The 22,145-nt window shown below is 42.4% G+C and overlaps 1 protein-coding gene across 3 annotated transcripts in view; it reads left to right on the forward strand.

Moving 5' to 3' along the window:
• LOC111974603 (huntingtin-interacting protein 1-related protein-like) overlaps positions 1-22,145 on the forward strand; it is a 34,838-nt gene that overhangs the window by 11,311 nt on the left and 1,382 nt on the right. For 2 of the 3 annotated variants that reach the window (XM_024002463.2, XM_024002465.2), the window contains exons 2-31: positions 1,758-1,821; positions 3,013-3,155; positions 3,461-3,517; positions 4,240-4,320; positions 4,525-4,601; positions 4,909-4,970; positions 5,701-5,841; positions 7,898-7,955; positions 8,679-8,754; positions 10,457-10,624; positions 10,766-10,809; positions 12,779-12,851; positions 14,922-15,105; positions 15,210-15,298; positions 15,455-15,571; positions 15,679-15,780; positions 16,083-16,277; positions 16,552-16,699; positions 16,903-16,989; positions 17,142-17,249; positions 17,392-17,528; positions 17,613-17,723; positions 17,865-17,923; positions 18,002-18,032; positions 18,970-19,032; positions 19,141-19,241; positions 19,370-19,475; positions 21,427-21,550; positions 21,653-21,714; positions 21,798-22,028. In XM_024002463.2, coding sequence (XP_023858231.1) covers positions 1,758-1,821; positions 3,013-3,155; positions 3,461-3,517; positions 4,240-4,320; positions 4,525-4,601; positions 4,909-4,970; positions 5,701-5,841; positions 7,898-7,955; positions 8,679-8,754; positions 10,457-10,624; positions 10,766-10,809; positions 12,779-12,851; positions 14,922-15,105; positions 15,210-15,298; positions 15,455-15,571; positions 15,679-15,780; positions 16,083-16,277; positions 16,552-16,699; positions 16,903-16,989; positions 17,142-17,249; positions 17,392-17,528; positions 17,613-17,723; positions 17,865-17,923; positions 18,002-18,032; positions 18,970-19,032; positions 19,141-19,241; positions 19,370-19,475; positions 21,427-21,550; positions 21,653-21,714; positions 21,798-22,028 — 3,099 coding nt within the window. The remainder of the gene's footprint in view (positions 1-1,757; positions 1,822-3,012; positions 3,156-3,460; positions 3,518-4,239; positions 4,321-4,524; positions 4,602-4,908; positions 4,971-5,700; positions 5,842-7,897; positions 7,956-8,678; positions 8,755-10,456; positions 10,625-10,765; positions 10,810-12,778; positions 12,852-14,921; positions 15,106-15,209; positions 15,299-15,454; positions 15,572-15,678; positions 15,781-16,082; positions 16,278-16,551; positions 16,700-16,902; positions 16,990-17,141; positions 17,250-17,391; positions 17,529-17,612; positions 17,724-17,864; positions 17,924-18,001; positions 18,033-18,969; positions 19,033-19,140; positions 19,242-19,369; positions 19,476-21,426; positions 21,551-21,652; positions 21,715-21,797; positions 22,029-22,145) is intronic. The other variant, XM_024002464.2, reaches the window with a different exon arrangement.

Consider the following 22,145-nt stretch of genomic DNA (forward strand, 5'->3'; position numbering starts at 1 on the left):
CTTCTGGTGTTACTAACTAAGCCTTTATCAATGACTGGGCAACCCCGTGTACTGTACAAGCACCAGTGGAGGCTCCTCAGAGGAGGAAGGGGAGGACCATCCTCCTGTGAATTTAATAAAAATTAAGAAGTTGTCCTTTCTAGATAACTAGACAAAATATATTCGTCGCCAAATAATTGATTAAAACACAGTTTTGCAATGAAGGTCTACAGTAGCCTCAACAGTACTCTGTAGGGTAGTGCCATGGTGGAGCCCGAGGACAGCTAGCTTGACTTCATTACAAAACCTAGGAGGCTCATGGTTCTCACCCCCTTCCTTCCATAGACTTACACAGTAATTATGACAACTTCTGGAGGACATCCTCCAACCTATCAGAGCTCATGCAGCATGAACTGACATGTTGTCCACCCAATCAAAGTATCAGAGAATTAATCTAGTACTGAAAGCATGAGCTACAGCTAGCTAGCACTGCAGTGCATAACATGTGCTGAGTAGTTGACTCAAAGAGAAAGACAACAGTTTGAGACGGGGGCAGAGAGATTTCTCAACAAAAAAAACCGTTTGGTTCACTTACTTAGCTAGCTCCTTTCGCCTACTCGAACAGAGGATGCTATGTTAGCTAGCTGGGTATGACTATCCAACACTGGAACTCTTCCAAGTCAAGGTAAACTTTTTTTCTTTTGGTTTTACTAATTTGTCACTGGGCCTGCTCGTGAAAAGGGAGATAGGAAAAGAGCACGTAGATGCGAGAAGGAAAACAAGGTGTTTTGTATGTGGCTATGAAAGTGAACTGTTTGCGTGTGATCAGGGGTGTATTCATTCTGCCGATTCTGTTGAAAAACATTTCTTAAACAGAAGGAAACTGGGATAAATACCTGAATTTTCCAATAAAAACGGTTTGCAACTGTTGGACTACTGAGTACACCCTAGGTCACCTAGATGCAGGCAAGAGTGTGCAAGGTGGTATTGAATGTGTCACTGTATATGGAAAATTTGAGTATCATATAGTAGCCTAAACCTATTGATATTAAACTGGGTGAATGGAATTTGAATGACAGTCATCCAATATGCTGTAATAKAAATAAGGCCATGCTCATTAATTAAAAAACTCCTCCCTCAGCTTAAACGTCACCGATCGCCACTGAAACGCGTACGCTTTGAGGAAAGTGTTGAGACCTAGCTCTGACTATCTGCTTCTCTCACTTCCTCTCTCCATTYACTCAGACTAGTTCTACCTGTTGGCCAAGATGCCTGAGAAGCCAGGACAGAAAATAAAATTACAAAACTAAATAAAAAGTTGGTCACAACATTTTTGGGGGGGACACACCCAAGTATATAGAACAGATATACTAGTGGCTTTTTCAGTCCCCATTACTTACGGTAGCCTAAAACAACCAGATGATTGAGAGATTATTAACTTTTATTACAAAATCCTCTGTAATAAGCATTAGTGCAATGACTGGAAGTCTATGGGTATCTACTAGCATGCTAGCAGATAGCTATAAACTTCCAGTCATTGTGCTAAAGCTAGTTAGCATTGGACTCGCGAAACTATTTCTAACTTCCTTCCTTCATACTGGACACAGAAGCATATAAATGGTATCCACGAGTTCACCTGACTCTGGGGAAGTAGATAAATGGCCTCATTGCCAAAATCCTGAAGTATCCCTTTAAAATATGCTTTGTCACTGAGTGGTAGTTCAGTAGCCATAGTAACTGATGGCCTCAACCCGTCCTTTCTCTCCTCTCTCTTTCAGCTCAGCAGCATCAGCAAAGCCATCAACTCCAACGAGGCGCCTGTGAAAGAGAAACATGCACGCCGTATCCTTCAATATAACACCAAACTGGGAACAGTAAACCTTTTTTGCTATTATGTGCTCCAAACTTTGTATGCCTGATAACCCACTGTGCCGAATAACTGGGCTGTTTTTAACCACTGGGGAGTTACACTGTTGAACCCCAACCCTGTTTGATATACTGTACAATGTAATCATGTGTTCTGTAAAGGTAATTGGTTTTTAGAGCTGACTTTTGCCATGTAGGCTATACATCACTCCAATGATAAAAATAATGAAGGTTAAGACCAAAATAATTCCATGCAGAGCGTTTGAAAATTAACACATTCATTGGACCAGTGCTGTTGCTGATTCTGCAGGATTAGCATTRAAAATGTAACCAGCGGACGGAAAAATCAAGTAATAAAGTGGCTGTAGATCATTTGAAAAAAGTTTAAATGAATAAAATGACAAACAGTTATGCCATGTGTTTGTTGAGTAGTTATCTGAAATTCACTACAATTGCAAACTTTCTGTACTGCTACCGTTCTCTGTCATTTTCGCTCTGGCGCTGGTTCAGTGAATTTGTTTATTTTCTGCATGGAATTATTATGTAAGGAATAATTGAGGGGCTATGCGTTCTATGGAAAATAATAAACAATGTTGAAGGTGTGTTCCACGGCGCGCTAGTGGAGTGGAACTAACCTCCCACGGAGTTGAATTGTTTTCCAGAGAACGCATGGAGTCCTGAGTATATAGCCATTGAATTCTACCGTGCTGATATACCATGCGTTATAGGGAAGTAATGCACGCTCTAGAATGCCCTTCAAGCCAATCCGAAACAAGTATTCATCAATGCCATGGTATAAGTTATCTTCAACCTAGCATTCACCCAGGATATTTTACTGCTAAATGTATTCTATGGCAACAATGCTTATCAAATGAAATCAAAGTTTATTGGTCACGTGCACACGGTACAGTGGAATAATGACTTGCTAACTCTCCTCAATTTACAATGTRTTTTATGCTCCTGGGATGATTTAGTGTTCAGTATACATTATTAAACTGTGTTTTGTTATATGTAATGTAGTAAAATAGAGGGGCTGAAATGGTGTGATTTTTATTCTCCATCGCACATGAGAGGGAGAGAAAGTAAAATTATATGTGAGGGACCAAGTGAAGGTATTATTTTGGCTTTGTATTTTGCTGGTTGGCTCTTCCTTGATGGCCCCTACAGGGATAATTCTGGGGACCTACAGGGAGAAGGGGGCCTTTACCTTCTGGTCCTATGCCTTGGGCATCCCCTTGTCCAGCAACTCCATCCTCAGCTGGAAGTTCTGTCACGTGCTTCACAAAGTGCTGCGGGATGGCCACCATAATGTAAAAACCTGCTCTCCGCTCTATACACTACTCTGTATTAGGGTTTTTAATTCCTGCCTAAAAGTCCTGCCTAATTGGTAGCCTACATTTAAAAAAACAACAACAATGCCGTATTGCTTTGAGCTGAGCTCTCAAACTCATAGACGGTGTATTAATTAAGCATTGTTTTTTTTATGCTGACCTCCATGGCCTTAATTAGTCCAGTAATATTGGCTTAATGCTGAAATTGTATAATTGCTAAATTGAAAATTAAGTTACAGTACTATTATTGAATTGACATTATCACTCCCCCTTTTGCCCTCCAGAGCCTTCAGGACTGCATGAGACATCACGGTAACATAGTTGAGATGGGGCAACTATGGGTGAGTGGGGATTGTGCTGTGTTTTTGTCAAGGGGTGCTTGAATGGGTTGAGATTTTGGGTGAAGAAATTCAATGTCAAATTACTTAAAATGGGGAAATATCCCTTGCTTAMATTTTTTAATTTAGGTAAAAATGCAGAAGTTTTGAAAACCTCTTTTCAATCATCTTCTTTTCCCCCTCATACAGTAATTGTGCTTCTTGTGCAGCCAGAGTTGATCTCTGTTGGCTGCAGTTAGATTATCTGGTACTTTTGTATACTTTTTAGCCAGTAGTTCTGAAAGTAGCGCTCACGAGCCAAAAGTGGTCCCCGAAAATTGCGTACTACGTCATTGCTCTCTCTTGCGCGGCTGTGTGTGATTCTTGCTAGCTGTCACTCAAATGGTGAGGGGCTGGCCCATGTGGGGGGAAATGTAGGGAAAATGGCGTAGCACAGCTTCCAGAAAACAGTTGCTTTCAAACTAGGGATTTCATGGCTATTTGAGGCAGWAATTAAGACAGTAATTCTGTTCATAGATTATGCATGTATGAACTACACATTGACACATCCAGCCCAAAGTGGGAGGTTTAAAACATACTTACTAGTCGCCAAAGTACTGGAGCATGTCTTGAAGAGAGGAGTGTGTCGAGAGGAAAGGCTTCTTCTTTCCATCTTCAAATAAAGCAAAGCTAAATATTTGTTGCAGCAAAGCGTAATGCTTGTTGCTTGCTCCTATTGTTTCCAGGGCAACCTTCATGACAGATATGGACAGCTGGTGGCTCTGTACTGTAAGCTCCTTTGCACAAAGATGGAGTTTCACACGAAGGTAAGAGCACCCTCTACAGTTTTGGGGGACGGCATGTTTTACCATGGGACCTTGGCTAATCTTACCATTGTATGCATTGCTTTGCCACAAGTGCTTTCACAAAATGCCACCTAGTTGAACAAACAATGTATGTAATTTGAATTAATGTGATTTAGATCGTTTTAATGTTGGATCACTTTTGCCATCCTTTTGTCTTCCATGCAGCATTCTGAAATCCGATCCAACCTAGAGGTGACAGATGAGGTTCTAGAGCGTGTTGCAGGAACAGACGTCAATAATGTGTGAGTGTTCTCTACTCCTCCCTCTCCACACATCCCTGGCACTCTTGGCTGTGCACTCCCTCTCCTGTTATTGAGTTATCAGAATATCATACAGATGTCATAGAAATCCGTATACATTTGATTGGCATAACTCAGGGGAAGTCAATTATTGATATAAGATACAAATGTCATGCTCTCTGATTCAAAGGAAACTATCATACCATTTAGTTGGAGTACTGTGGAGACTGGGGAGAGAGCCTGCTGGTCTTTCCTTAAGGAAGTCATTAGCCTTGTGTTACTAAGGGTGGTATTGACTTCCCTCCTGTAGGTTCCAGCTCACTGTGAAAGTGTTTGATTACCTGGATGCAGAGTTGAGGCTAGCCGAGACAGGTGAGAATCTCCCTCTTCTCCCCTATTTACCTACCTCCACCTCTCAATGGATGGGTAACCAGAGCTACAGTGCAGTGGCCTGTTTCCATCAACTGTTTGTTTCGGAAATGGAATAGGGACAGGATAGCAGCCAGCTAAATAAAACTTGTGAGCACACTTGTGCTGCTGTCGAGGGAGTGACTTAATCGCCCAAAATGACTATACTTTATCAAGGGATGTTTACCTTGTGTAAATTAAACACATTTCTAAACCACTTGTTTAATATGATTAGGGCCCTCCGATGTAATTTCACCAAAACCATATTAATAAGTTCTAAATGTTTGCAATTAGAGGACATTAATTATGTTTCTTCTGATTGGCTGTAATGGCATCATGCCCTGCAGGATGTTGTCGCCGCCTGTCATCCTGAACAACCATAAACAAACTCTGCAATTGTAAACAACCCTGCCTGACTTACTAACTTGGACATCTGGTACTTAGGAAACATGGGAGCTCCTAACTGCATTCTTCCTTCTACCCACCCTAGATCTGCTGAGAACTATTTTACACCCACTCAGTGGGTGATTCATGAATATGTGAGCTATTGTCTCAGTGTTGTATTTCTGAACCAGTGACAGAGAAGTGTTTCACCCAGGCAAGCCATCAATTCCAAATCCTGCCAATTGAGGCCATGTGTTTGTGTGGATGTGTTTATGTTTTTCCTACATTGGTGTGTTTCTGTGATCTGCAGTGATCCGGCAGCTCAACACGTCCATTGCTATCTCTACGACGACGTCAGGCCAGTGTCGCCTGTCCCCCCTCGTCCAGGTCATCCAGGACTGCAGTCACCTCTACCACTTCACCGTCAAGCTGCTTTTCAAACTGCATGCCTGTACGTTTGACCACTTATGTATCTTTTAAAGTGGAACTGACAGCATTTTAGCAACATGAAATCTTATTAAAATCTATTAATTTACACCCCCAGGAAGAATAGACACCTTTTTAATATATATTTTTTTACATATGGTAATTTTTTTTAGGTATAAAATGTTTGGGAATGTGCTATAGTAAAGCATTTTTGAAATTTCTATAGCAATATAGAGTGGGAAAGTGGCTGTGCATTTGGACAATTAATAGACACTGCAGGAAATAAAAACATCTGTCCTGTCCAGAGACCGATGGCCATAGCAAATTGGAGCAACAGTAGACCTATATGCAAATAAGCCATTTGCCACACAAGCCTGCCATCATTCACTTTGAAGTGGGCTATGTGTTTACAGGCAGTAGCAACAGTGCGACTTTAGATCATTAGAAAGCATTTGCCAATTTCTGCAAATGGGAGTCCTCTTACATTTGGGAACGCAATCCTATCGATGAAACAACCATATAGATGAACTGTCAACATTTCAGTTATTTAGCTGTCAAAATTGCACTGATAAACGACGGGGAATAGTAGCCTGCTCCTCCTTCTGCAGCTTGCCCGCCATAGCATGCTGTCCCAACCGTAAGTGAAAGTACATTGTAATTGCTTAATGGTATGGGACACCCAAGTCTGCGCACACATTGTTTTTTATACTACAAAAATGACAGGGTAGCCCTCACCGGGGAGATGGCCGATGTTCTCAGCTGGTGCCAATAAGAAAGGCTACTGTTAGCTCAATTAAGTTAAGAATGTTGATAACTAAAAGACAGACTTGAGTCATATCTTTACATCAACAGCCATTTGCTTTCCAAACTGTTTTTCCGCGATTTGTATTTTWAAATATTGCGATATGCCTGGCTGGGTCTCTGCTTTACACTGACTGTCACAACTCAACAATAATCTGTTTGGTATTTACAGCGCGTGCTGCCAAATTGCGGGCACTTCCGACTGTAGGCTATCCACAGTTTTTTTTTTAAATTCATCTTTAATGATCCTCTGTGGCCTTATCGTGCGTTCTGGTGTAGTAGCCTATTTTGAATGATTTTATTTATGTATAGACAGGAGTAAGCTAATTAAGCTATATAATTTTGCCAATTAAATTTACTTTAGTGAAAGCTTAGATTCCCCAAGCCTTATGGATACGCCGTTTATACCTTTTTTGTTGTTGTTGTGGCATAAACACAACCAGTCATGATGTTTTCATCTGATTGTCAAACAATCACTTAACAAAAGCGCTCCTGTAGGCTACCTGCGCACATTCGCCCACTCACAAAATTATTTCMGCATACAAACCCCAACAGTGCCCTGTGCACCGGCAATTTGGTGAATGGAAAGAGATCTGTTACAAAACACCTACATGTATTGTAATGACATTCTGCGATTGTAATCCTCAAACCACAACGCAATTTGGAGCGTATACTACCTGGTTTAAAGTCCATTCCCTATTTTTATTTTTATACGTCTGACATGCAGTAATGTTTAATAGCCTATAGTTTGTTTGGCATGTTGTAGCCTATTAATTGTGATAGGCTMACGTTTTACCGGTACGGCGTACCACCACTATTTATTTTGCTGGCACGCCATACCGTACAGTACTGCCTATTTCACCCCTGGTCCCAACCCACGTTTTCCAATTCAGTTTTCCAATTCAGTTGTCAATTTGCCTGCCAGCCAATTTGATCGATGCAAAATACATTTGCTTGACAACTAAGCGATATGCTAACTGTGGATATGTCGTTAAACTGGGAATTTGATATTTTTTACTGACATTATGATTGACTGTATTTCATATCGGCAAAGTAGTTCAAACGCTGTCAGTTCCACTAACTTAACTGCTTGATTCTATTTTTCAACATGTACTGTAACATCAATGAGAGTTACATAACTAGAGATCAGAAATCGGTATGCTTGATATTTTAATAGTAGTTTAGTATTTCTACTTGCTTAAAACTATACTTTGGTGACTTGATAACAACACTTGTTTCAGTCTTTTTAGTGACTGTCTCTTGCATGTCCTGGATTTCAGGTCTCCCAGCAGACACCTTGCAAGGACACCGTGATCGTTTTCATGACCAGTTCCACAGGTAAGTCACCCAGGGCCTCAGGCTGTTATTAAATGAGGGCGTTAGGGAAGAGAGGGAGGGAGCCTAAGTACAATAGGGGAGGCTGCAACACAATCTTGCCTCTCCCTGGCCTGTGTTACCCTGAGTCGATGCAAATATACTCATCCCTACCACCCAACTTCCACCCATTTCAATGTGTCATCATGACATCGGTATCCTATGCACACCTCTGAAAGTGAAAAGAGGTTGAATCTGAGCAGTGTACCAGGTGACGTGTTAATGTTATCGACCTGCACAATGATCAGCCCAGAAAGATGGCAGAGAGGAAGCTTGATGTATTAGTGCCTCTGGATAGTGGGTATCTTGTACCTAAGATAACCAACTAATTTCTCTTCAGATCAATTTATTTATTTTTATTTTACCTTTTATTTAACTAGGAAAGTCAGTTAAGAGCAAATTCTTATTTTCAATTATGCCTAGGAATAGTGGGTTAACTGCCTTGTTCAGGGGCAGAAAGACAGATTTTTACCTTGTCAGCTCGGGGATTCGATCTTGCAACCTTTCGGTTACTAGTCCAATGCTCTAACCAATAGGCCACCTGCCGCTACCACCTGAAGTGTATTCTATTGCATTCTGTCCTATACACATACTGTATATGAAACAACACAGTTTCGAAAATGTTATATTCCTATTTTGGAAGCATCATTTGAATCAGTGGTTGGAATATTTTGCCTTGCCTTACAGCCTCAAGACCTTCTTCAACAAAGCCAGAGACATGCTGTACTTCAAGAGACTCATCCAGATCCCCAAGCTGCCAGAAGTGAGAGCATAAACAGACATACAGTGGGGAGAACAAGTATTTGATACACTGCCGATTTTGCAGATTTTCCTACTTAAAAAGCATGTAGAGGTCTGTAATTTTTATCATAGGTACACTTCAACTGTGAGAGACGGAATCTAAAACAAAAATCCCAAAAATCACATTGTATGATTTTTAAGTAATTAATTAGCATTTTATTGCATGACATAAGTATTTGATACATCAGAAAGCAGAACTTAATATTTGCTAGAATCCTTTGTTTGCAATTACAGAGATCATACGTTTCCTGTAGTTCTTGACCATTTGCACACACTGCAGCAGGGATTTTGGCCCACTCCTCCATACAGACCTTCTCCAGATCCTTCAGGTTTTCGGGGCTGTCGCTGGCAATACGGACTTTCAGCTCCCTCCAAAGATTTCTATTGGGTTCAGGTCTGGAGACTGGCTAGGCCACTCCAGGACCTTGAGATACTTCTTACGGAGCCACTCCTTAGTTGCCCTGGCTGTGTGTTTCGCGGTCGTTGTCATGCTGGAAGACCCAGCCACGACCCATCACAATGCTCTTACTGAGGGAAGGAGGTTGTTGGCTAAGATCTCGCAATACATGGCCCCATCCATCCTCCCCTCAATACGGTGCAGTCGTCCTGTCCCCTTTGCAGAAAAGCATCCCCAAAGAAATGATGTTTCCACCTCCATGCTTCACGTTGGGATGGTGTTCTTGGGGTTGTACTCATCCTTCTTCTTCTCCAAACACGGCGATGGAGTTTAGACCAAAAAGCTCTATTTTGAATCATCAGACCACATGACCTTCTCCCATTCTCCTCTGGATCATCCAGATGGTCATTGGCAAACTTCAGACGGGCCTGGACATGCGCCTGCTTGAGCAGGGGACCTTGTGTGCGCTGCAGGATTTTAATCCATGACGGCGTAGTGTGTTACTAATGGTTTTCTTTGAGACTGTGGTCCCAGCTCTCTTCAGGTCATGACCAGGTCCTGCCGTGTAGTTCTGGGCTGATCCCTCACCTTCCTCATGATCATGTGCCCCCGAGGTGAGATCTTGCAGGAGCCCCAGACCGAGGGTGATTGACCGTCATCTTGAACTTCTTCCATTTCTAATAATTGTGCCAACAGTTGTTGCCTTCTCACCAGCTGGGCTATTGTCCTGTAGCCCATTCCAGCCTTGTACAGGTCTACAATTTTCCCTGATGTCCTTACACAGCTCTCTGGTCTTGGCCATTGTGGAGAGGTTGGAGTCTGTTTGAGTGTGTGGACAGGTGTCTTTTATACAGGTAACGAGTTCAAACAGGTGCAGTTAATACAGGTAATGAGTGGAGAACAGGAGGGCTTCTTAAAGAAAACTAACAGGTCTGTGAGAGCCGGAATTCTTACTGGTTGGTAGGTGATCAAATACTTATGTCATGCAATAATGCAACATGAATTACTTAAAAATCATACAATGTGATTTTCTGGATTTTTGTTTTAGATTCCGTCTCTCACAGTTGAAGTGTACCTATGATAAAAATTACAGACCTCTACATGCTTTGTAAGTAGGAAAACCTGCAAAATCGGCAGTGTATCAAATACTTGTTCTCCCCACTGTAGTAGGGGAAAGACACTGTATTGGGACTCAACCACACTTCCTAGATAATGTATCCATCTGTGTTTACAGTCCTCTGTCTTATTTATGTGTCTTCATCCTCAGTCTCCTCCTAACTTCCTGCATGCGGCCTCCCTGGCCAAGCATGCGAGGCCAGTGGTGGTCATCGCAAGTGAGGATGAGCCCGAGCAGCAGGAGGATGATGACGATGATGACCCAGAACCGCTTATCAATGTCAGCGACGTCACCATGCCCAGCATGATGGTGCCACAGGTATGACTCATAGGTCACGGTCATGAGCTCTGAGATTACAGGTCTGGCCCCTTGGATTTTCATGTCTTATTAATAAAGGTATCACTAATTTTGGCTATAGATTGTGTAAACATTAATGTGTCATCTGACTTTTTCTTTTAGCAGTTCGACAAATTTGATCAGACTTTCGGACCTGCCAATGACAGGTTAGTCATTGTCATCTTTTACCATTGGTGTGCTTGAAAATAAAGGATATGTAAACTGGGGTGCGTTCAACAAGTGAAATAGTTAGCTAACATATTTAATTTGTTTTGTGTTAGCTGCGACCGTTTGCTAACTTTAGCTAAAGTCTGAGAAGGTAGTGTGTGGCCAACGTAAGTGTCTGTTTCGGGTCTTAACTGCCACTACAAATAATAATGTGGACATGTAGAATTTCCATTACATGTAGTAGGAATAGCAAAGTAATTTGCAATTTTATTATTGCTCTAAAAATCTATGGTAGTTCTTACAAATAGTAGCTGTTTGATGTTTCACGGTAACATTATGGGAAGTTCATTCAAATTGTATAACTGAAATTGTTACTAAGTAACATGTTTGCTGCAAACAGAACTCGTGTTGAACTCACCTGGTGATTGATTCATTTTTTAACTGACATACAGTACCAGTCAAGTTTGGACACCATTGTAGAATAATAGTGAAGACATCAAAACTATTAAATAACATATATGGAATCATGTAGTAAATAAAAAAGTGTTTAACAAATCAAAATATATTTGAGGTTCTTCAAAGTAGCCACCATTTGCCTGGATGACAGCTTTGCACACTCTTGGCATTCTCTCAACTAGCTTCATGAGGTAGTCACCTGGAATGCATTTCAATGAGCATGTGTGCCTTAAAAGTTAATGCGTTTGAGCCAATCTGTTGTGTTGTGACAAGATAGTGGTGGTTACAGAAGATAGCCCTATTTGGTAAGAACGGCTCAAATAAGTAAAGAGAAACGACAGTCCATCATTACTTTAAGACATGAAGGTCAGTCAATCTGGAAATGTCAAGAACTTTGTTTCTTCAAGTGCAGTCGCAAAAACCATCAAGCCCTATGATGAAACTGGCTCTCATGAGGACCGCCACAGGAAAGGAAGACCCATAGTTACCTCTGCTGCAGAGGATAAGTTCATTAGAGTTAACTGCACCTCAGATTGCAGCCAAAATAAATGCTTCCGAGTTCAATAAGAGACACATCTCAACATCACTGTTCAGAGGAGACTGCGTGAGTCGGGCCTTCATGGTCGAATTGCTGCAAAGAAACCACTACTAAAGGACATCAATAAGAAGAGACTTGCTTGGGCCAAGAAACACGAGCAATGGACATTAGACCAGTGGAAATCTGTCGTTTGGTCTGATGAGTCCAAATTTGAGAATTTTTGGTTACAACCGCAGATGAAGATGAAGGGATGATCTCCTCGTGTGGTTCCTACTGTGAAGCATGCAGGAGGAGGTGTGATTAAAACATTTTTATGTTTTTTATTTTTTATATATTTTTGCTGACACGGTCTGATTTATTTAGAATTCAAGGTATACTTAACCAGAATGGCTACCACAGCATTCTGCGGCGATACGCCATCCCATCTGGTTTGGGCTTAGTGGGACTATCATTTGTGTTTCAAAAAGACAATGACCCAACACACCTCCAGGCTGTGTAAGGGCTATTTGACTAAGAAGGAGAGTGATGAGTGCTGCATCAGATGACCTGGCTTCCACAATCACCCAAACCCAACTAAATTGTGATGAATTGGACCACAGAGTGAAGGAAAAGCAGCCAACAAGTGCTCAGCATATGTGGGAACTCCTTCAAGACTGTTGGAAAAGCATTCCAGATTAAGCTGGTTGAGAATTCCAGGAGTGCAAAGCTGTCAAGGCAAAGGGTGGCTACTTTGAAGAATCTCAAATATATTTTGATGAACACTTCTTTGGTTACTACATGATTTCATATGTATTATTTCATAGTTTTGATGTCTTCACTATTATTCTACAATGTAGAAAATAGTAAAAATAAAAACACTTGAATGAGTAGGTGTCAACTTTTGACTGGTACTGTATGTTTGGAAATTTTCTTGTTGTGTGAGTGTGCCAGTGCTTATGTATGCTAATGGTTAGTGAATGTCTTCTGGTCTCCAGGGATATCCAGATTGAGAACCTCCAGCAGGATTTGGCGCTATTGAGGGCAGATCTGGAAAGGGTCAAAGGAGAGGTAAGTAGACATGTGTTTTAACTCCTTTAAACAGATTTTTACAGTTGTACACATTTGTTGATTTAAATGCTTGTTGCAATAATAAATGACTTGTTGCTCTTTATACCTGATGAAGAGCCATGTTTGATTGAAACATTGTCAATAAAGGCGGTTAATTGGCAGCATATTCAGTCTTTAGCTCAGCACCTATGCATTTTTAAGGATGTGCGTGTTAACAAAGATATCTATTGTTCCTCTTTGTAATAATACTACATTGAACAAAAATATAAACGCAACATATATAAAGTGTTGGTCCCATGTTTCTTGAGCTGAAATAAAATATCCCAGAAATGTTCCATATGTACCAAAAGCTTAATACTATCAAATGTTGTGCACAAATTTGTTTACGTCCCTGTTAGTGAGTATTTCTCCTTTGCCAAGATAATCCATCTACCTGACAGGTGTGGGATATCAAGAAACTGATTAAACAGCATGATCGTTACATAGGTGCACCYTGTGCTGGGGACAATAAAAGGCCACTCTAAAATGTGCAGTTTTGACACGCAACACAATACCACAGATGTCTCAAGTTTTGAGGGAGTGTGCAATTTGGCATGCTGACTGCAGGAATATCCACTAGGGCTGTTGCCAGATAATTTAATGTTAATATCGATACCATATGCCGCGTCCAACGTTGTTTTAGAGAAGTTGGCAGTTCGTCCAACCGGCCTCACAACCGCAGACCACGTGTAACCATGTCATCTCAGGTCCTCCACATCTGGCTTCTTCACCTGCGGGATCGTCTGAGACCAGGCAGCTAATTACACTGTGGGTTTGCACAACCGAATATGTGCTCTTCGCRGATTAATCCAAATTTCAACTACTGGGCAGATGGCAGACAGCGCGTATGGGGTAGTGTGTGTGCCTGTGGTTTACTGATGTCAAAGTTGTTAACAAAACCCCACCACCACAGTGCCCTATGGTATGGGCAGGCATAAGCTACGGACAACGAACACAATTAGCGTTTTTTAGATGGCAATTTGAATACACAGAGATACTGTGGTGAGATCTTGAGGCCTATTCTCATGCCATTCATCCGCCGCCATCACCTCATGTTTCAGCATGGTAATGCACGGCCCCATGTCGCAAGGATCTGTACACAATTCCTGGAAGCTGAAATGTCCCAGTTCTTCGGTGGCCTGCATACTCACCAGACATGTCACCCATTGAGCATGTTTGGGATGCTCTGGATCAATGTGAACAACAGCGTGTTCTAGCCAATATCCAGCAAATTCGCACAGACATTTAAGAGGAGTGGGACAACATTCCACGGGCCACAATCGACAGCCTAGTCAACTCTATGCGAAGGAGATGTCGCGCTGCTTGAGACAGATGGTGGTCACACCGGATACTGACTGGTTTTCTGATCCATGCCCCTACTTAATTTCTTTTTTTTTTTAAGGATCTTTGACCAACAGATGCATATCTGTATTCCCAGTTATTTGAAATTCATAGATTAGGGCCTAATTAATTAATTTAAATTGACTTATGAACTGTAACTCAGTAAAATCTTTGAAATTTTTGCATTTGATATTTTTCTTCAGTATATTTAAATGTTAATTATGTATAACAAAGTTGTGACTGGTGGACATTTGTTTGTGTAAATGGGAAATGAATTTAGGTAATGTGTTGGGTGGATGCAAAGACTGATCTTGACATGTGGAATGTGGCAACTAGTCTCAGAATGGAAAATGATGTCTGTGTTCAGAGAAGACCATGCCTTGGGGAGAGATGTACTGTTTACCCTGGTTTCTGCAAATGGCTGGCTCCTTATGTGGCCTGTTAAACTACTCAGAATTTGTATGTTTTTATGTTAGTAGTTAGCATCATAGCTATCACTATTGAATCAATCAATCCATCCTAACCCAACATTGATACATTTCAGAATTATTTTGTTTCACTCAACACATGTTTCTCCTGTCTGAGGCTCTCATCCACTAGTGCCATGCCATGGTGGTACTTGATAATCTATCCAAAGGAGGTTTACTATGGTGACTGACTGTCTGCCTGCCTGCCTCYTCCCTCCTGCAGGCCCAGCGCTACATCACACAGCTCAAGTCCCAGATTAACAGCCTTGAGACAGAGCTGGAAGAGCAGCGGGTGCAGAAACAGCGTGCCCTGGTGGAGAATGAACAGCTGCGCATGGAGCTGGAGGCCACGCGGCGCCGCAACGCTGAACACGAGATCGTGCAGGCCACCTTCGGAGAGGCGGAGAGTAAGAGGCCACTCACTAAGTCTGGCATACGTGTTCAGTCACACTTTATTTAAAACGCATTCTGACATCTCTCTCTCGTCTCTGACCCCTTCTGTACTGTCCAGCGAGAGCCCAGGCCACAGAGCAGCGCTACACCAAGCTAAAGGAGAAGCACACTGAGCTGGTGTCCAGCCATGCTGAACTGCTCAGGAAGGTACAGAACCTCACTTACTTCTGTTGTCATTCTGTGGTTTTCTGTTTGGTTCATTGGGAGCAAAAGTGACTACTTGTACACTCACCTGAGCATTATTTTTCTGTTTAATGTTAATAGAATGTTTAACAAAGTGTGCATGTGACATTGTGCTGGCAGAGTGCAGACACTGTGAAGATTCTGTCGGCAACACAGCAGACCCAGGAGGAGGTGGAGAGGACCAAGCAGCAGCTGGCTTTCGAGGTGGATCGCATCAAACTGGACGCTGACATGAAGGTTACTTTATTCTGAGTATTGACAATAGTGAGCTAGTACCGTTAATGTTATATTTCAGTACTGTATTAGCCATTTAATAAAATTACTGAATATTCTTCTTGTTGCAGCTTGAGGAGCAGAAGTTTGAGATGAAGAAGCTTAAAAGGGATTTTGATGAAAAGCGGGCTGAGGTGGAACATGTCAAAGGCACTCTGCAGCGCACTGAGAAGGTGTGTGTGTGCTGATGATGCAGTAAATATTGAATAAAGAAAGTGGATTCCCTCGCTTATGTAATGGCTCATCTGATTCACCCTCATGCAAAAGAATTGTTGCACTTTCCTGTCATGAAAACCATAATTGGCTGAAAAGCCCATAGGAAGCTGCACTCTGTGATAACATATGAGTCTCACAAACATCAGAAAATGCTTGTCTTCACAACAGTTAATGCACCTATTGTTATGCAATCTCCCTCTTTCTGTCTCTTCTCTCCCCACTCCTCTCTCTCCTCCTTCCATCACTCCCTCTCTCCCAGGTGGGGGAACAGCTGACCAGCTCTATGTTGGCRCTGCAGGCAGAGAAAGAGCGCCTGATGCGCTCTGCGAGTGAAAAGGAGGCCGAGCTGTCGTCCCTGAGCCAGGCTGCACAGCTGCAGCAGTCTTCTCTGCAGCAGGAGAGAGAGCGGAGCACCAGGGAGCTGGGAGAGCTGCAGGGCAAGCTGCAGGAGAAGGTGAGTCAGGACAACGCAGCACAGAGCAGTGACTAGCTCAGTCCGCTGCTTTGTCTTGTCTATATAATTTGCTGATAGCAGAAGAGAAAATAGACATGTAAAAGCTACACTGCTGGTCAAGTCCCACATTACTCACTGTGCAGTGCAAAGTGAAAGATTTTCTTGAATCAATGAACTATTTGGCTGTCTGTGCACAATATAAGATAACCCATTAGTATGTATGTGCCATCTATTTTTCCCTGTGACTGTGGGTTTGACTGTTGCATCTTTGCAGTCAAGACGTGAGGTGCAGTTGCAGCAGAAGCTGCTGGAGGAGCAGTTCTCCCTGCTGCAGGGAACGGTCTCTGAGGCTGAGTGCATCATTCAGGATGCTGTGGCCAAGCTGGACGACCCCCTGCATATCCGCTGCACCAGCTCCCCAGGTTAAAATAAGTGAACATGCTCACAGAGAGGGTGCTTAGGGATCCTTAGCTAGTAGTGGTGTTCATGTCACTTAGAATAGAAAGTGAGAGATACCGGATGAATAGATAAACGAATGGATATCTACTCATCATTCCATTCATTATTTTTGGATCTAGAACAATATTGCATTTCAAACGTTTCCTTTGTCTCTCCATCACCACAGATTACCTGGTCAGTCGGGCAGAGGCCACTTTGGGCTCCATTGACAAAGTGAAAAAAGGTCACTCCGACTACCTGACGAACATGGGAGGTGAGTTGCTCATTACTTGGTACTTCGTGTTTTTGATATACTGTAATTGGTAGTCTTTGAGCAACCACAGTGATAGTCATAAGTGACAGAGCTGGGCTGTGCTAGAATTGGCAGTGATACCTTCTCTCTCTGGTCGTGTTTCTGTTCTCTAGATGCTGGTGGGCTACTGAGGGCCCTGACCAACTTCTCCCACCTGGCTGCTGACACCATCATCAACGGCAGTGCCACAGCACACTTGGCTCCCACTGACCACTCCGACCGTAAGAACATTCTTCTCTTCAAATAGAATGAATTATTGTTTGAAACAGGCATCTTGTTGTATCTTACTGGATGAGATATTGAATCCATTTGGTGTGTGATTATAGTGTCACAGAGTGTATCTTGCACTTTTGCACTCTGCAGGTCTGACAGAGAATTGCAGGGGCTGTGCCACTCAGAGTCTGCAGTTCCTGAAGGATCTCAAGTCCAAGGCCTCCCTTCAGAGGGCAGACCCGGCCTCCATTCGCATAGTGGTTGAAAAGATCCTGAGGCTGGGGGAGGTGAGAGGCTACTGGGCAGTCTTCTCCATTTCTCCCGCTCTTCTTTTCCTACTTCTTAATCTCATCTCCTCTTCCAATGTTTAGGAGCTGCGACCTAAAGGCATGGATGTGCGACAGGATGAGCTGGGAGATCTGGTGGACAAGGAGATGGCAGCCACATCAGCCGCAATTGAGAAGGCAGTGCGCAGAATCGATGTGAGGATCACAACCATATAGAATCTAGAGCACCGTACTGTAGCGAGGAATGCCATATAAAGCTCAACCCTATGTTTTACAACGTGGGTAAGTCATTCTGTATCTAGACATCTCTCATTTGCAGTCTTTCTGTATCTAAAGGAAATGATGAACCAGGCCCGAATGGACACCTCAGGGGTCAAACTCGAGGTCAATGAGAGGTCAGTACAATGTGTTACTTGCACTGTTTATGCATTCATCCCCTTTCACTCACCATGATATTACTCCTTGTTTTATAGAATCCTCTACAGCTGCACAGACCTGATGAAGGTAAGATGACTGTTTCGGTTGACTTACACAAAAGGTCTGATCGGCATCCTAATAATGCTCCATTTAAAAAAAAAAATATATATATATATATATATACAGCTCTGGAAAAAATTAAGAAAAATGATCAGTTTCTCTAGTTTTACTATTTATAGGTATGTGTTTGGGTAAAATTGTAATGTTTTGTTTTATTCTATAAACTACTGACAGCATTTCTCCTAAATTCAGAATAAAAATATTGTTATTTAGAGCATTTATTTGCAAAAAATGACAACTGGTCAAATAACAAAAAATATGCAGTGTTGTCAGACCTCGAATAATGCAAAGAAAATATTTTAATATTTATTTTTTAAACAACACAATACTGTTTTAACTTACGAAGAGTTCAGACATCAATATTTGGTGGAATAACCCTGATTTTCAATCACAGCTTTCATGCATCTTGGCATGCTCTCCACCAGTCTTTCACATTGATGTTGGGTAACTTTATGCCACTCCTGCCTGGCGCAACAATTCAAGCAGATCAGCTTTGTTTGATGGCTTGTGACCATCCATCTTCTTCTTGATCACATTAGAGGTTTTCAATGGGGTTCAKGTCTGGAGATWGGGCTGRCCATGACAGGGTCTTGAGCTGGTGGTCCTCCATCCACACCTTGATTGTCCTGCTGGAAAAAACAATCCTCAGAGTTGGGGAACATTGTCAGAGCAGAAGGAAGCAAGTTTTCTTCCAGGACAACCTTGTTCATGGCTTGATTCATGCGTCCTTCACAAAGACACATCTGCCCGATTCCAGCCTTGCTGAAGCACCCCCAGATCATCACCGATCCTCCACCAAATTTCACAGTGGGTGCGAGACCTTGCGAGGCCTACAAGCCACAGTGTGTTATATATATTTTTTTATATATTTTTTGCATTCCCTCCTCTCCTCTATCCCACTCAGGCCATCCACCTGTTGGTCCTGACATCCACCGACCTACAGAAGGAGATTGTTGAGGGTGGAAGGGTGAGTCTTGAAATATAAAATTAAATGTTGAAAATGTAAATCCATCCTATCATTAGCTAAAAGATGAACGTCCTGACCACTGCTGGACTTGATGTTCTCTCTCTCTAGGGTGCAGCCACTATTAAGGAATTCTACGCCAGGAACTCCCGTTGGACTGAGGGACTCATCTCTGCCTCCAAAGCTGTGGGATGGGGAGCTACGCAGATGGTGTAAGTGCATTATCATGAGGGTCGTCTCAGCTTGTTATCATAGTGTGGTTATTGTGTGAGTGATACAGAAATGTCCCATGTTAGAGGATTGGGATGATGATGTGTTGTTTGTTTGGTTTCTCCCACAGTGAGTCTGCTGATAAGGTGGTGCTGCACACTGGCAAATATGAGGAGCTCATTGTCTGCTCCCACGAGATCGCTGCCAGCACGGCACAGCTGGTCGCATCCTCCAAGGTGAGAAACAAACTCACACAAACGTTTGAACTCAGTGCTCCCTTTCCCCTTAACAATCTCTGTTTATTTTCCTCTATCCCTCATATATTCCCTCGGTTCCATTTTTAGCTTCTGTGTTAATTTGTATTAATGACTTGGGAAATGGGCTGCAACCAGACAAGTTGCATCCGTATGCAGATGACTAGGTCTTCGATTCAAAAGATCCTTCTCTGGTTCAGGAGGTTGAAGAGTTCGACTGCCTTTCAGTCACTGCAGATCCACCTATATGGTCTCAAACTGGTCTTGAATGCACCAAAAAAATAATGATGACCTTTACCAGATCTCGCTCTCAGCTAGAAAAGGGTTAGCATTTTCAAATCTGGAGGCACATCCATTGAAAAAGTGTCATCCTACAAATACCTAGGTTTATGGTTGGACGACAAACTGTCCTTCAAATTTCATATGCATTGTCTTGTGAGGAAGCTGAAACTGAAATTGGGTTTTTATTTTCGTTTAAGGCTTGCTTCCTGTTTTGAAATATCACATGGAATAATGTAGTAACGAAATAACTGTTCATGTAGTATCTTCAAAGTAGCCACCCTTTGCTTTGCACACTATTCGCATTCTCTCAACCAGCTTAATGAGGGAGTCACCTGGAATGCATTTTAATTAACAGGTGTGCCTTGTTAAAAGTGAATTTGTGAAATTTCTTTCCTTTCTAATGCGTTTGAGCCAATCAGCTGTGTTGTGACAAGGTGGGGGTGGTATACAGAAGATAGCCCTATTTGGTAAAAGACCAAGTCCATATTATGGCAAGAACAGCTCAAATAAGCAAAGAGAAACAACAGTCCATTACTTTAAGACATGAAGGTCAGTCAATCTGGAAATGTCAAGAACTTTGTTTCTTCAAGTGCAGTCGCAAAAACCATCAAGCGCTGTGATGAAACAGGCTCTCATGAGGACTGCCACAGGAAAGGAAGACCCATAGTTACCTCTGCTGCAGAGGATAAGTTCATTAGAGTTAACTGCACYGCAGATTGCAGCCCAAATAAATGCTTCAGAGTTCAGTAGCAAACACATCTCAACATCTACCGTTCAGAGGAGACTGCGTGAATCGGGCCTTCATGGTCAAATTGCTGCAAAGAAACCATTACTAAAARGACACCAATAATAAGAAGAGACTTGGTTGGGCAAAGAAACATGAGCAATGGACATTAGACCAGTGGAAATCTGTCCTTTGGTGTGAGTCCAAATGTGACATTTTTTGGTTCCAACCAACGTGTCTTTGTGAGACGCAGAGTATGTGTGGTTCCCACCGTGAAGCATGGAGGAGGTGGTGTGGGGTGCTTTGCTGGTGACACTCAGTGGTTTATTTAGAATTCAAGGCACACTTAACCAGCATGGCTTACACAGCATTCTGCAGTGATACGCCAGCCCATCTGGTTTGTGCTTAGTGGGACGATCATTTGTTTTTCAACAGGACAATGACTCAAAACACACCTCCAGGCTGTGTAAGGTTTATTTGACCTGGCCTCCACAATCACCTGACCTCAACCCAATTGAGATGGTTTGGGATGATTTGGACTGCAGAGTGAAGGAAAAGCAGCCAACAAGTGCTTAGCATATGTGGGAACTCCTTCAAGACTGTTGGAAAAGCATTCCATGCGAAGCTGGTTGAGAGAATGCCAGGAATGTGCAAAGCTGTCAAGGCAGAGTAGGGATCGGAGTGTCAACAAAGGGTGGCTACTTTGAAGAATTTAAATAAAAAATCAATATTTTGATTTAAAACCTTTTTGATTACAACATGATTCCATATGTGTTATTTCATAGTTTTGACGTGTTCATTCTACAATGTAGAAAATAATAAAAATAAAAACCCTTGAATGAGTTGGTGTGTTTTAACTTTTGACTGATATATTCAAATTCTGCCCCTATCACTATTTCTCACCCTCCCTCTCTCCTCTGTGTTTAGGTAAAAGCAGACCGCAACAGTACGAAACTGACAGCTCTCCAGCAGGCTTCTCGCCATGTGAACGAGATGGCAGCCAACGTGGTGGCCTCCACCAAGACAGGCCAGGAGCACCTGGAGGACAAGGGTTAGTGTGTGTGTGTGTGTCCGACCAAACAGAAGATGTGAATCCCCTCAGGCACTTATAAGTCATATGGCTGTGTTTGATGTTTGCCTTTTTCTTCTGCAGATACCATGGACTTCTCTGGAATGTCTCTCATCAAGCTAAAAATGGAGGAAATCGAGTCACAGGTGAGTCCCTGTGTGTGTGTCTGTTTGAGTCTGTCTGCATGCATGTGTTTCTGTTTGATTGTAACCCTCTACTGTATGAGTAGGTGAAGGTGTTGGAGCTGGAGAATCAGCTGGGTAATGAGCGTCTGCGCCTGGGAGAGCTCAGGAAGAAGCACTATGATATTGCAGGTGTTCCAGCAGCAGACCTCTCAGAGGGCAACGGCCTTGACCCCTCGCCTGCCCCTGTTGCACCCTTCTCACCCAAACCCTCCAAGCCTAGTGTCATGAGGAAACCTGACTTGGCTCAGAAACCCAACTTACCGCCWAAAAATATGGTAAGAGAACATAATCGCTGGGTTTGTGTTCATGTTTAGGGTAGTACGTACTGAAAACATTGCCACATTTGAAAAATGCTCTTATGCTGCACCATTAATGGTAAATTATTGTTTCAA

Source organism: Salvelinus sp. IW2-2015, linkage group LG15 (genome assembly GCF_002910315.2).
Source record: "Salvelinus sp. IW2-2015 linkage group LG15, ASM291031v2, whole genome shotgun sequence".
NCBI lineage: Eukaryota > Metazoa > Chordata > Actinopteri > Salmoniformes > Salmonidae > Salvelinus > Salvelinus sp. IW2-2015.